Source organism: Anas acuta, chromosome Z (assembly GCF_963932015.1).
Source record: "Anas acuta chromosome Z, bAnaAcu1.1, whole genome shotgun sequence".
NCBI classification, from domain to species: domain Eukaryota; kingdom Metazoa; phylum Chordata; class Aves; order Anseriformes; family Anatidae; genus Anas; species Anas acuta.
In genome coordinates, this window is record NC_089017.1 from 46,311,033 (window position 1) to 46,325,629 (window position 14,597).

At 42.8% G+C, this 14,597-nt stretch overlaps 1 protein-coding gene across 1 annotated transcript in view; it reads right to left on the minus strand.

Moving 5' to 3' along the window:
- Window positions 1–14,534, minus strand: part of RAD23B (RAD23 homolog B, nucleotide excision repair protein) — a 39,729-nt gene extending 25,195 nt beyond the window's left edge. Inside the window, exon 1 of the mRNA XM_068666338.1 lies at window positions 14,333–14,534. Within this exon, the coding sequence (XP_068522439.1) occupies window positions 14,333–14,398 (66 nt within the window). The 5' untranslated portion in view covers window positions 14,399–14,534. The remainder of the gene's footprint in view (window positions 1–14,332) is intronic.
- Window positions 14,535–14,597: the final 63 nt, after the last annotated feature.

The following is a 14,597-nucleotide window of genomic DNA, read 5'->3' on the forward strand; positions in this document are numbered from 1 at the left end:
CATACTTCCTGGTTTCCTATTATTCCTTTGTAAATGCTGTAAATAACCTGTTTTATTTCTTCTTTTCCTTCATTGGCCTCCTCTCCTCCCTCTTCCTCTCAGATTTTACTTCTGAGGTTTATTAATGGGTTAATTCTTTCACATTTTGGATGTTTGGTCCAGCAGGGATTGACAAAACTTGAACACTGACGAGAAGCTGCATCTTTTCAACAGAAACAAGTAAGAGCTTGCTTGTTTTACTATACTTCTTAACCCATCAAAGGAGACCTGCAGAATATAATCCATTCTGTAAGCCTGCACCTAAGTGACACAGGTGACTGAACCACTAGACACACAAGGATACAGAACACAAGCTGGACATTTGCTTTTCCACAGCAAAACAGCAGCTCACTACTATCCATTAGTATTCGAGAAGGTCAAAGCATTAACTACTGTAATACTACTGTTTTGCTGATAGCATCATCAGTCTGTGCACTTCCTTGTACAAAAGTCAGTTCTGTTCCTGGACTTACATTTATTTAATAGCTTAAGAAGATCGTTTCCTTGAAAACTAAAAATATAAGTTGTGAATTCATCCCCAATTATTATTTAAAGCTGACAGTCACTCATAAAACAACAACCTACTTAAGCCATGGATAAGCTATCAAGCATCTTTTCTAAAAATTTTAAAGTATTAGGTTCTTCAGGCAATGCCAGTTAAATTTCCTGCTCCCATCAGGGAACATTAACTCCAAAACCATGTTGAAAATATGTGGTTTAAATGCCCACATTTTAACATACTCCTTAACTATTCATGTATTTAGGTACTTGTACTAATGACTCAACGATGACACCTCAAAGCACTTTACTCAGTCACTAGGTCTGCTACAGATATAGAATAAATATCGTAATGTGATCAGCAAGTACTACCTATTTTGACAGAGAAAACTAAGGCTTTTTTCAAGTCCTCTGCACTCTATCAAGCTACTGTTTTCAGATGTCTCCTGACTTTCTGAAAGTTTTTATTATTGTTGATGTCATGACTATGGCCAGGACAAGCTAAACACACTAACACACAATAATTGCACTGTGTTTAGGAGTTTGGTATTTATTGCCTTTGTGAAATAGTGACTGTAAATGCAGATAACATTACAGAGTTACACGCAAGCAGTTACCACTGCTTTACCTTTGCTGTGTGACAGGAGCAGAGCTGTCAGTGGTCAGCAGGAGCAGAGCACCGAGTACGGTGATGCCACCTGCGAGTACAGTGATGCCACCTGCATGAGCTTGGAGTGTGGTAACTCCAGCTGTGCAAGCTTAGCCCCCCCCCGCCATGCATCCCTAGAGGTCCTCCACAGGCAGCTCTCACAGAATCACAGCAGCACACTGGGTAGGACGAAACAACGTGTTTGCTCCCCACATACAGAGGCACTCTGGCTGGAACCCGCCAATACAGTGGCTATGAGTTGCTTCCTACAGGAATTAAAAAAAAAAAAAAAAAGAAATCAGGAGAGAAGGCTGTTACTATTTCCAATATAGGTCTCCTGTATTTTCTGTACTTGCTAGATATGTCAATCATTCTGGGAACACATAATATACTTAATTCAAACACAAATTACTTCAGACCTCTAACATTTCTCCAGCTGACAAACAGTTTACACAGAGCTAAAACAAATTTAAGCTTAACATAGCTCAACTAATTTACAGTAATTTGCTAACTATATGCATAGACACTGCCGTTTGCAAAGGCAAAGACCATTAACTTAAGCTTCTCATTTAACAGGACATGCACTCTAGTCTAAAGCAAAACTTTTGCCATGCAAAGGTACATCATGTGGTACGTTGATTCACAGTTAACTTGACACATCATGAGCTCCACACTATAAATTAAGAAATTCTGGAATGTGGTTCAGGTTGTTCCTATTAAATTGGAAATGTAACATAAATACAAGTAATTTCCAGATGATACATTTCCAAACATGTCCTTACATTTCCAAACATGGCAACTGTTTATAGAGAAGAGTAATTTATATATGCGAAACCCTATTGTATCTCAGATGAATTGACTTAAGCAATCATACCTTTTTAACGGAAAAAATAAATGAACTTAAGCCAGCTCCTAACTACCAGCTTGAACTGTAGAGTGATTTGTGTTGGATGGGACCTTTAAGGATCACTTAAGTCAAAACTCCTGCCACAGACAGGAATATCTTCCGTTAGATCAGGAGGCCCAGAGGCCCATCCAACCTGACTCTGAACACTTCCAGTGACGGGGTGTCCACAACTTCTCCAGGCTACTGCCCACTGTCCTGTTCCAGAGTCTCACCACCCTCACAATGGAATGTTTCTTCTTTATGTCCAGTCTAAATCTACCCTGCCTTTCAGTTTAAAACTCTTATCCCTTGTCCTGTTGCTACAGGCCTGGGTAACAAGTCTTGCTCGGTTTTTGTTAGAAGCCTCCTTTAAGTATTGAAAGGCTGCAGTAAGGTCTCCCTGGAGCTTTCTCTTCTCCATGATGAAGAAACCCAACCCTTTATTCACAGAAGAGATGCTCCAGTACTGTGAATGTTTTCATGGCCCTCCTCTGGGAACAAACATGAATTATTTTCAGTGATGCTCAGTGTCAAGACAAGACACAAGGGGCACAAATCAAAACACTGGAGGTTCCCTCCAAACATCAGGAAGGAATTCTTTACTATGTGCGTAGTGGAGTCTCCCTCCTTGGAGATCTTCAAAAGCTGCCTAGACATGGTCCAGGGCAACCTGCTCTGGGTGTCCCTGCTTGAGCAGGGTGGTTGGACCACATGACCTCCGGAGACATGTTCCAACCTTACGCATTCTTTGAATTGATGCTTATTCTTAAAGATGGTTTCACAGAATATGAATTGTATTTATTCTGCAGCACTGTGACTGCTGTATAGTCCCAGGAGAGGTGCTCTGGGGACCCCAGCACAAGAAGGACCACAAAGATGATCAAGGGGCTGGAGCACTTCTGTGAAGACAGGCTGAGGGAGCCAGGGTTGTTCAGCCATGAGAAGGTTCCAGGGAAACTGGAACTGGCTGGGTGGAGAATGGATTGCAAGCAGCTCTGAGAAGAATCTGGGGGTGTTAGTTGATAAGAAGCTCAACATGAAGCATTTAAGGCCACGCTGCATGGGGCTTTGAGAAACACGGCCTAGTGGAAGGTGTCCCTGCCCATGGCAGAGGGCTGGATTTAGATAATCTCTAGGGTCCCTTCCAGTCCCAACCACTCTATGAGTCCATGATCCTATATTCCAGTCCCTTGATCATATTAGTAGCCCTGCACTGGACTCTCTATTGTGTCCAGGTCTCTCTTGTACTGGGGGGCCCACAACTGGACACAGTACTCCAGGTGTGGCCTCACCACTGCTGAGGGAAAGATCTCCTCTCTTGTCCTAATGTCTGTACTTTGCCTAATGCGGCCAAGAATAATGATAGCTTTCTTAGTGGCAAGGGCACATCGCTGACTCATGCTCAACTCGGTGCCCAGCAGTTCCCCCAGGTCCGTTTATGCAGAGCTGCTTTCCAGCTGGGTGACCCCCAGCATGTCCTGGTGCCTGGGGCTGTTCCTACCCAGGAGCAGGACTGCAATTCTCCATGTTGAACTGCATGAGATCCAGCCAGCCAGGCCATTTCTCCAGCCTGTTAAGGTCCCTCTGGATGGTTGTGAGGCCCTCTAGTGAGTCAGCCACTTCCCCAAGTTTCATGTCTTTGTGTCATCCATGAATTTACTGACAGTCCACTCCACCCCATCATCTAGGTTGTTAAGGAAAATGCCAAACAAGACTGACCCAGTACTGACCCTTAGGGTACTCTACCTGTTACTGGCCTACGTCTACACTTTGCACCACTGACTACAACCTGCTGGTACAGGCCCTTCAGCCAGTTTTTGATCCACCTCAATCTGCCCACCCAGCCCATACCTCCAACAGCTTCTCTACAAGGGACAGGGTAAAAGGCCTTACTGAAGTCCAGGTAGGCAACATCCATTGCTTCCCCCCATGTACCAAACTGGTAATTTCATTACAGAAGCTGGTTGAGTTAGTCCATGTTCTGGTTTAATCTCAGCAGGCAGCTCAGCAACACACAGCTGCTCAGCTGGATGAGGGAGAGAATCAGAAAGGTGAAACCGCAATAACTCATGGCTTGAGAAAAAGACAATTAACTAAGTAAAGCAAAAGCCATGTGTGCAAGCAAAGCAAAACAAATAATTCACTTGCTGCATCCCATTGGCAGGCAGGTGTTTGGCCACTTCAAGCAAAGCAGGGCTCACCAAGCATAGCAGTTTCTTGGGAAGACAAACACCATCACTGTAAACAACCCCCCTTCCTCCTTTACCCCAGCTTTTACTGCTGAGCACGGCACCACATGCATGGGACATCCCTTTGCCAATTTGGGCCAGCTGTACTGGCTGTGTCACCTACCAATTTCTTCTTGTGCACCCCCACCCTCCTCACTGGCAGGAAACCATTAGAAGCAGAAAACTCCTTGGCTCTGTGTAAGCACTGCTCTGCAACAACTAAAACCAGCAGTGTGTTATCGCTACTGTTTTCATTCACAAACCAAAACACAGCATCATTGGAGCCTCTATTAAGAAAATTAACTGTCCCAAACAAAACCACGACAGTTAGCCATGAATTCCCCTTTTTGAATCCATGCTGACTGATCTTGATTTTCTGCTCCTTCATACGTCTGAAATTGTTTCCAGAATAAGCTGTTCCATCACCTTGCCAGGGATCGAGGTATGGCTGAACTGGTAGTTCCCTGGGTCCTCTCTCTCACACTTTCTGAAGACAGGGCAAGACATTTGCTTTTCTCCAGTCTTCAGGCACTTCTCCCAGCTACTGTGACCAAGCGTTTATAGAAAGCAGACTCACAATCACATCTGCCAGCTCCTTCAGCACTCACGGGTGCAACCCACTGGGGCCCATGGTCTCAGGAATGGTCAGTCTGCCCAAGTATTCCCTGGCCTTGAGTACCATGATAACATTGCCTGTCTGCACTGCAAGCAGCATGGAGTACCTTGGCCTTTGCACTGCCCCAGGTAACCAGGTCTCCTGTTTCCTTCAGGAGAGGGCCCATATGTTCCCTAGTATTCCTTTTGCCATTGAGGCACTTGCAGAAGCCTTTCTTGTTGCTCTTGATGTCTGATGCACTGGAAACAGTACCTTAAAGATCTGGAAACAGAACACTTTTACACTACGATAGCAAATTTACAAATTAACTGATTTTTTATGCCCCCTATGAATTTCAGATGTGTGACTATCCCTGCTAATCAGAGAATACTGAACACAATGCCCGTAAGAATACCTGCCATGAAATCTGTTTAATTAAGAGTCACAGCTGAACTCCTAACTGCAAAACAGCTATTCCAAAGAAATACCAGTCCCAGAGTGCATCCCAGATGGGCATCCTAAAAACAGGTTATGTGAAATTGATAGTGCTAAGATGCTGTCCTGGTTTTACTTAGGACAGAGTTAATTTTCCTCCTAGTAGGTGGTAGGGTGCTATGTTTTGGATTAGTATGAGAAGAGTGCTGATAACATGCTGATGTTTTAATTGTTGCAGAGCAGTGCTTACATCAAGCCAAGGACATTTCAGCTTCTCACTCTGTCCTGCCAGCGGGCAGGCTGGGGGTGCAGCAGGAGCTGGGAGGGGACAGACCCAGGACAGCTGACCCAAACTGGCCAAAGGGGTATTCCGTACCGTATGGAGTCATGCTGAACTATATATAAGGGTAGCTAGCCAGGGTGGGGGTGGCAGGCTGCTTGGGGTTAGGCTGGGCATCAGTCAGCGAGTGGTGAGCAATTGCACTGTGCATCACTTGTTTCTTACTTATTATTATTGTTAGTAGTACTATTATCATCATTATTATTATTATTTTCCTGTCTTAATAAACTGTCTTTATCTCAATTCACTTTCCCAGAGGGTGAGCGAACGGCTGTGTGTTTAGCTGCCGGCTGGGTTAAACCACAACAGATGCCCAGCTGTTCCCTACAGTTATTTTAGCCACCTAAGTGCTGGGTTCCTTCTAGGCAAGTATTTCACATAACTCAAGTATACTAAACAAACTCACTCCCTTCTCTCTCACACACTGATATCAACTTCTTACCTTATACACTATGCCAAAATAGACAAGGAAAAATCAGGTGAGATAAAATCACATTTCTTAATTTCCAGTAAAAAAAAGTCACCAGTATACTTGTCATTTTTAACTACAGAGGCAAAATAATAACTCTGAATTTCTTGAGATCAATAGAGAAACTAGATATTAGAACCAAAATGGACGTCTTCCCGCATCAAGTCACACCACAATCTTCATCAGGAATCTGATTCACAGATTAGTGGATCTAAAACCAAGTTTTTTTTGCTACCTCTTCCACTACAGGGTTGCTACAAAGTTTCTTCAAAGCCTTTTTGCTCATTTTCAGCCCAAATTAATTCACTGAGTATTAATACTCTTCAGTTTCTATGCCAGTGTTACAATTTAAGCATGAATAACCCTTCCACCTCGCTTGGTGTGTACCACTGTGCTTAGCACTACCAAGCCCTCCTCCCAGCTCATAACCTAAGCTAGCCTGGGCCCTTTCGCTTACTTTCACTTAATAGTCTCAGTCTTCCACACCATCACAGCACCTCTTTGCTATACCAATGGAAATTCATTCCTCCTGGGAATGGGTGGCCAGCAAGCATGCGGAACAGTGGCACTACTACTCTTGATGGAAATTCCAGGATTTATAAGCTTGAGGGTTTCATCTTTTGGACAGACATTTCCAAACAACAGGCCCTCCAATCAGATTGCCAAGCACAAGCTTTGAGTCCTTTAATTCCACCATGTTTCTATTGCTTTTGTACTCAAGTGTGTTATTCTTATCAAATTAATAAAAATACTATAAATAGATGGATCCCAAGACTAACTCCTAGAGACTTGCACTATCCACCTGCCTACAATCCAACTGTTTCGAGAAGGAACTCAGAGGGGGGTCTTTAATCCCTTTGCAATTCCTCTACCAATCTTCACCTGTTCCGCAACAGACTAACAAATTTATCCCAGACTGGAGAAACAGTCATCTTTAGACACGGTCAAAAGCTTTCAGTCCAAAGGCCTTTGCTCTTCTCCCCAACTGCTGAGCTAAGACATGTGGAGGCTACTCTGAACGCTTCTGTTTAGAGCTTGGGCTAACATTCCCAAGTTTTCCCTCCCACTGCTGCTGAAAACACATATACCACATGCTGTATGGTACAGATAGTATATACAGAAACTGCTCAATCAGTTGAGGATAACGTTGTATCCAACAGTAATCCAGATAATGAAGCAACAAACTGATCTGTGTCACAAATTCTAAAATCCTTAATCAAACTCCATGATCACACATTAATGGCAAACATTTTGCCTGTTATTGAAATGTCTGGGGCATAAGATGCTTCATATCTAGTAACTAAAGGTTTTATAATAGATTCATTGATAAGACCACATTTGGTCCTAACTTTTCCTATGAATAATAAAAGCAGATTTTGTTGTTGCAAACCTACACTTACAGAAATCTCTCATGCGTGTTTACTTAATGGGACGTTCAATAGTCAGGAAACCACCCTGAGAGTTGCAAGAACAGGTTACTGCCCTGCATCGGGTTCCAGAGGTATAACAGATGCAGTAATTGAGAAGGACCATAAGAGAGGAAGAGTCCTGTGAATCTGTTCATCTTTTCATAAGCAGTTGAAAAAAATAGTATGTACTCAAGAAAAAAGGCACTTAGAGAATTATGACAATATTTTAAAACAGCCTCACAGGCAATATAAAGCATTCAAAAACTACCATATTTGCCATTCGCATGTGTGATGTTAAAGTCTGCATACAAAGAAAGCACGGCCTAGTAGATGAATAGCCTGGAAATGGCAAAGTAAAAATCCAAAATTTAGCTTTGCCATTTACTTCCTAAGCAATTATCTCTGCCATTCTAATTTCCTCTCCAGAACTGAGTTCATTTACACCTAGGTGAAGTTTATCAGTAGAGTAGTTGCTGTTACTCACTGCCTGGAGATCAACAAAATGAATTTCTAATCTCACAGTTGGCCTCTAGGCACTTCCATCCTTCATTTCCAAATTGACTTGAACACTGTTTAAAAAAGGAGACATTAGGGTCAACATTCTGATGCTAAATGATGACTGAAATGGCTGTACACATGAAGTTTTGTAGTGATACATGAATAGATTTCAACATAAAGCTGAGCTTTAAGCAACAGAAAAAATGCTAAGCTGTCAATATATTGCAAAAACAGTAGAAAGATGTGGCTTTTGACAGCTCTCAGTGCTCCCTATGAACTCACAGGGGCTTGCCTTAAGGAGAAAACTTACATTCTCTAAGCGGTGACACTTCCATGGTCATGCTGATTAGCATGAACAAGTCTATTCCCTTCAGACTGGTTCTATTGCTTTTACTCTATTTGAACAGTTTCTAATATGAGGAAAACTGGTAAGACATTTTAAGTAATTAGATGATTTTTTAAAAAACAAAACTCTTAATTCTGCATACTGACAAACCAATTAGAAGAGTAAAACAAGCTTTATTTAGGTACGCTCTAATGGCCTTCATTTTGGACACCAAAAAAAATAGTTAGAAATATGAAGCCCAGGCACTCAAGCTGGGGGCATGGAAGAAAAGTATTTCAGCCTCACTTCCCTTCCAGTCCTGAGTCTACTCTACCCCTGGTACAGGGAATGACAAGAGACAGGGAGAGATGTTAGCATTTATACTACACTCTGACTCAGTACACCTATAGCAGCCACCAGCCCTTTCCTCTGCTTTCTGCATTCACTTGATGCTTCCTGCAGAGCACCATGCAAAAAGGAGAGCCTGCAAGGCCTCTGTCTGGTTCTGACAGTGCCCGGATGAGACATGCTGCACCTCACTATGTCCTGTAAGATAAAAACAGATTTGTTCAATGAGTCTACTTAATCCAAGTATCCTGTCACCCTTGGCAGGAGAAAACATTGGCAGCCACATCCTTTAGTCTTGTGTTTAAATAGATATATACATTTCCCTTCAGGAAAGCATTTTGCTGTGCTTCAGAAACACAATGAAAATACTTCCAAAAGACCTGCTAGTATGTATGCACAAGGGCAGGAGAAAGATTATAGAATGATTGTTTACTCATACTATTCTTTAATGAGCCTATACATGTCCACCCCTCCACTGACCATAGATTACGAAGGAAACACTTTCTAGCCTGTTGTTATCCATATCAAGTACAGACACCTTGGCTTACCAATCATATTTAAAGCCTGTTTTGCACTTAGATACAGAAATATCTATACAACCTATATATTTAACTTGTCAGTTCACTCACTGGCCATCTTGGAAATAGCGCTCGAAGAAAGTTGGGACTGCTGAGAGATATAGCATATAATATTAACAAAATTGTTATTACGGTACCAAAGTCTTTTTTTCTTGCTGGCAGTTAAACTGGAGAAGAATATTCCAAAAATAAAACTAAACTTATGACCACAGAGTTAACACATACAAAAAATAGTTAACAGAGAAAAACACATTCTAATATGAGTAAACTTATTTGTATTCAGAATTTATACCACCATAACTTATTCTTCATTATATTTTAAAGAATGTATGACATCCTATCCAAAGTTCTTTGGAAATTATACCAGGATTATAAGAAAATATATTCTTGAAGATGCAACAGCCTAGATCTTCTTCAGCCAACAACTAAAACTAAAACTTTCTGCTTGAAAAGTCTAACTCTAGCCATGAAACATGGAATGAAAGAGATTAGCCACAGAGGACAAGCAATTGCAGGAAAAAAAGAAAAAAAAAAAGAACACAAACATGTATTATGAAAACATAACTTTGAAATGCTATCGTCTGTAAAGAAAGTATCGAAATAATGAAAAAATTTGCAGATTATCCCTAACACTTACTCTGGTAATTTCTGAAGCTACAATTTTTGCAGAGTCATCTATCAAACCTCAAGCAGCAAATTCACACCTTCTGCAACTGCATATGAAATACAAGTAGACAAGAACAACACAAGAAGAGAAGGATACCTGCTGTAAAATCAAAGAGGAATTAAAGAAAAAATATCAGGACTTGGGGATGTATAAAGACATCTCTATTCTGGATGGATATTTCTGGATTTTGAAAAAGATAGTGAAAGCATTTTTCCTCTAACCAACCACTAAGATTATAAATTGTCAGGGAAATACAACAATCCTCTCATCAGAGATGTCTACAGGTTTAACCAACACTGAAACACATGTAGAAAGGGGTTGTCAGAATAAATTCACATTTCTTCAAGGTTTACAGGCCTCATACAGTCTGATTTTACCATTTCTTCCTGAAATACTCTTGCTATTGCAAAGCTCTTTCTAAAGCTAATAAATACAGGAAACTGCATATTCAACAAAACTAAATCTATTATTTCTGTATGACAGAAAAATAATTTTATGAGAAAAAGTAATTCTACTTAAAATTAACTGACTCATACACTCATCATTGTTAACCTTTATTCTTCATTCAAGGCTGCTACATCAACAAGCGTATTTCTAACAGAAGCCCGCTGGCTACCAGGAGGGCTCCAAGAAACATGATCAATATCCAGAATTGGAGAATATCCCGAATTGGAAGAGACCCACCAGGATCATCAACTCCTGGTGCCACACAGGACCACCCAAAACTCAGCCCGTATGTCTGAGAGCACTGTCCAAACGCTGCTTGACCTCCAGCAGGCTCAGTGCTGTGCCCACTGCCCTGGGGATCCTGTCCCAGTGCTCGACCCCCTCTGGGTGCAGAACCTTTCCCTAACCCCCAGCCTGACCCTCCCCTGTCCCAGCTCCATGCCGTTCCCTCGGTCCTGTCGCTGTCCCCAGAGAGCAGAGCTCAGCGCCTGCCCCTCTGCTCCCCTCCCCTCGTGAGGGAGCTGCAGGCCGCCACGAGGCCTCCCCTCAGCCTGCTCTGCTCGGGGCTGGACAAACCAAGGGACTTCAGTCACTCTTTGTATGTCTTGCCCACACAGTTTACAACAACACTGTCTTTGTTTCCAAGTATCTTTCCTTGTCCCAGAGAGAATAAAAATGAATGCAAAGTATGTTTCAAAATCACACAGGGTTTTGAGATATATATATACATATATATATATATATATTTTTTTTTTTTTTAAAAAAAGATGCTTTAGTATAGCTCTCAATATACTGAATAGATACAATCAGATGAAACTAATCAAACTTTTTTTTTTTTTACGGGTTCAGGAAGAGTATTCACTTTTGTATGAGATCAGGAATAATGCTTTAACTATTCAGATGACAGTTTCTGCAGCAGTTCAGAAATTTGTTGTACTCTCTGAGGAGAATTAAAGTGGCTTGTCCTTTACCATAATGTCCTTCACAAATGTACTTAAAAGCACCTCCTTTTTATGTACTACCTTGTTGTTGTTACATAACCAGAATGTTTTCTGAGCTCCCCACAAGCGAGAAACATCTTTGCTAAAAGATTTTGTTTTGAAAAATCTCCATAAAAGCTGTATCTGTTTTTCCACTGAAGATTGCCTGTTTAATCCATAGAATGGAAACGTATGTCACACCTCAAATTTTCTCTACATGTTACTTGGATCCTGATTCATTTGTAATTCATTTTTGCTGGAGCACGCTCCCCAGACAGTTAACATGGCTTACAGTAGTACCTACCCTACATTTCTAAACTTAAATAACAGGACCTTCCAGCACGGGGGGGGTATTATGTGTGCATCCAGAAGTCCACATGCATGTTTGACAATAAAGTATAAGCATATTAAGGATATATCAGAACACGCAGAAGGTCAAACTTCCATAACTAAGCGTACTGTTGACACTGTGTTAAACAAGCAGGCATTTCGCTGTGGCAGAACAGTGCAATGTGAAAGACCGTATTACATGAAGTGGAGGATGTTAAAGGACTCCTGACATCCTGAATGTTCCTTCAACTCCTCTGCATTTGACAATGAGGATGTTAGTGTTAACAGCACAGGGAAACTGAAAAAGAAATAGGACAGTCTTACTTAAAATTGTTGTTTCACTTTATAACGTAAGTTAAAAATGTAGAGTTTTCTTTCGGCCTATTTCACACCTACGTAGTGATCCCTACAAACCAAGCACTAGGTTTAGAAGCCTACAGCGTCAGTGGCATGACCTCAGACAAGAGACGCAGCTATACAGGTCTTCATCACTATTTGCTTCTAACACGTAGCTTAATATGCTTACTCTCTCACAAACAATTAACAGACGTGAGAATGAACTTGTGTAGATAAATGCACCCTTTCAGTTACCCTGGGTAAGTCTGAATGCTCGAGTACTGAACTGTTTGGTGCAGAACACTAGAACGATTACAGCTGGTAAATCCATCTTCTGTACAGAGCATGATGAGTACAACATTTATTTTTACACACAACAGAGTCTTTTGCCTAGCACTAGCACTTCCACCAGCAAGAATAATTCACTCTTTGAATCTGTTTTTTTGTTCATTAAAAATAGCTGGTGGGCTAACACTTTCAAACACAAACAGAAAACAAAGTCACAATATTAAGAATATGTTTTGAACTCTAAAAAACAGTCTGATAAAGGAGAGAATAATCATCTGCTTCTGTAGAAGCTGTAACAATTCCAATTAGTAATTACAAAGTGTGTTTACTCATATTCCCTCCAGAAGGTATATTTAAATATTTTCTTTACTATTAATGAGAGCTTTCGGTTACTAGCATAATTCTTGTTACAATACTACCTTGTACTGTAACATCATGTCTCTTTAGATTCATTTTTGACTGAGACTAAAGGGAGAAAGTGCGAGAAACAGAAGCCAATTTTAGAGCAACAAGTTTCCTGGGCCTATTACAACTAGATCATTTTTGGCCTTGTCACAGTATAGGGCAAAGCTCCAAGTAAACAAGGCTACCTCTAGCAGTGAAACATGTACGTATAGTTTGAACACTAAAAGCAACGTCTCCCGAACTTCCCAAAACACACACATTTGCTTCACAATGATAGAAAACTAATCTAAGAAACCAGTGCAATTATCAAAAATTAGCTTTTTTTTAAAAAACCTGACTGAGAACTTCCAAACGTTTGGTTAACAAAGTATATTTGAAAGTTTTCCTCACTTAATTGAGGATTCAAGATTGTTCTTCCCTTTAAGATCTAATATTTACAACACTTTCTATAGTAATTTAATTTTCAAAAAAATTGTCCAAGAAAGTTTAAATACATTTTCAGCCCCACACCTCTAGAGTTAATAGAGTCAAGGCTTCATACTACACACTTTTAACACAAAGTTCTCAAATCTTAACCACATTTCTTCTACTCCTAGCCAAGACCTAAACTATTAAGCTCAGGAGAGGCATTCTTGTGTCACTGAACTACTGTAGCAACTACAGCTACAACCAGAGTGCAGGGCAGTTTCCCACAATCCAACTTGCAGCTAATGCATTTTGCTGTCTCACAGGCTGGCAAGCGTGTTTGACTGGCAACATTCTTTTGGTCCTCCCCCTGCTTTATTTTCCAGGACCTTACTCAAAACAGAGGACAGAGGATTAAAAGAGAACTTTTCTTGGTTTTAAGCAAAGAATGATGTTTTAAATCCTTGGAGGTTTCTAAACACATGCTCCAGTGAGACACTTTGCCATCTCCCTCTGTCACGCTGTTCGACGAAATGAGCTCTTCCTCCAGTTTTAGCTGCCCTCCTTGATTGCTTTAAACAGAGGTGGAAGAGGCTAAGCTTCACACAACCAGGCACACTGTACCAGAGCTTTCCACAGCTTTGCTGCCACGTGCAAGGCTGCTGCAGACACCTCCAGAAGCTGAACTCACCACGCCACTGGAGAGAAGGCCACGAGGATGTCCGTACTTGGCTATGTGCGGCAGCGAGCCATCCAGACAAGTGACAAGGCGCTCTCAGGTCCCCCCCCCCCCTTCCTCTCAGGGCCCTGCATTTCCCTGGAGACTCCCCAGCAAAGCCTCAGCTGCGGCCACACCGCCTGCTCGCCCCCTCCCCCAGCCTGGCAGGCAGGGAGGAGCCGTGCAAGCCGTGCCACCTGCCAACTCGAGAGGCCAGCTTACAGCAACCCCCCCCCAAATACACACACACACACACCCCCAACCCCCATCTTCCCCCCCCCCCAGCGGCTTCACCCCCACCACCACAACCCCCCCGGCCGCCGTTGGGCGCTCGGGCCCGGTCCCCGCCGCTCCTCGGCGTGCCCGGTGCGGCCCCTCACCCCCACACCGCCTCGCCGTGAGGGGAGCGAGCCGCGACCCCCCCCACGCACACTCACACACCGCCCCCCGCCGCCTCACCGTCTCCTCGGGGTCGATGTCGATGCGGAAGGTCTGCTGCTGCAGCGTCTTCAGCGTGATCTGCATGGCGGCGGCGGGCCGCCCGGCAGCCGAGCCGAGCCGAGCCGAGCCTTCCCCCTCCTCCTCCTCCCCTGGCGGAGGAGCGGCGTGAGGCGGCGCTAACGGCTGCGAGCGGCGGTTGAACGCCGTTAGGGCGGGGGGGGGGTAGGGGGGGTAACGGTAACCGGGGGGCGGGGGGCGCCGCGGCTGAGGCGGGAGGGAGGGA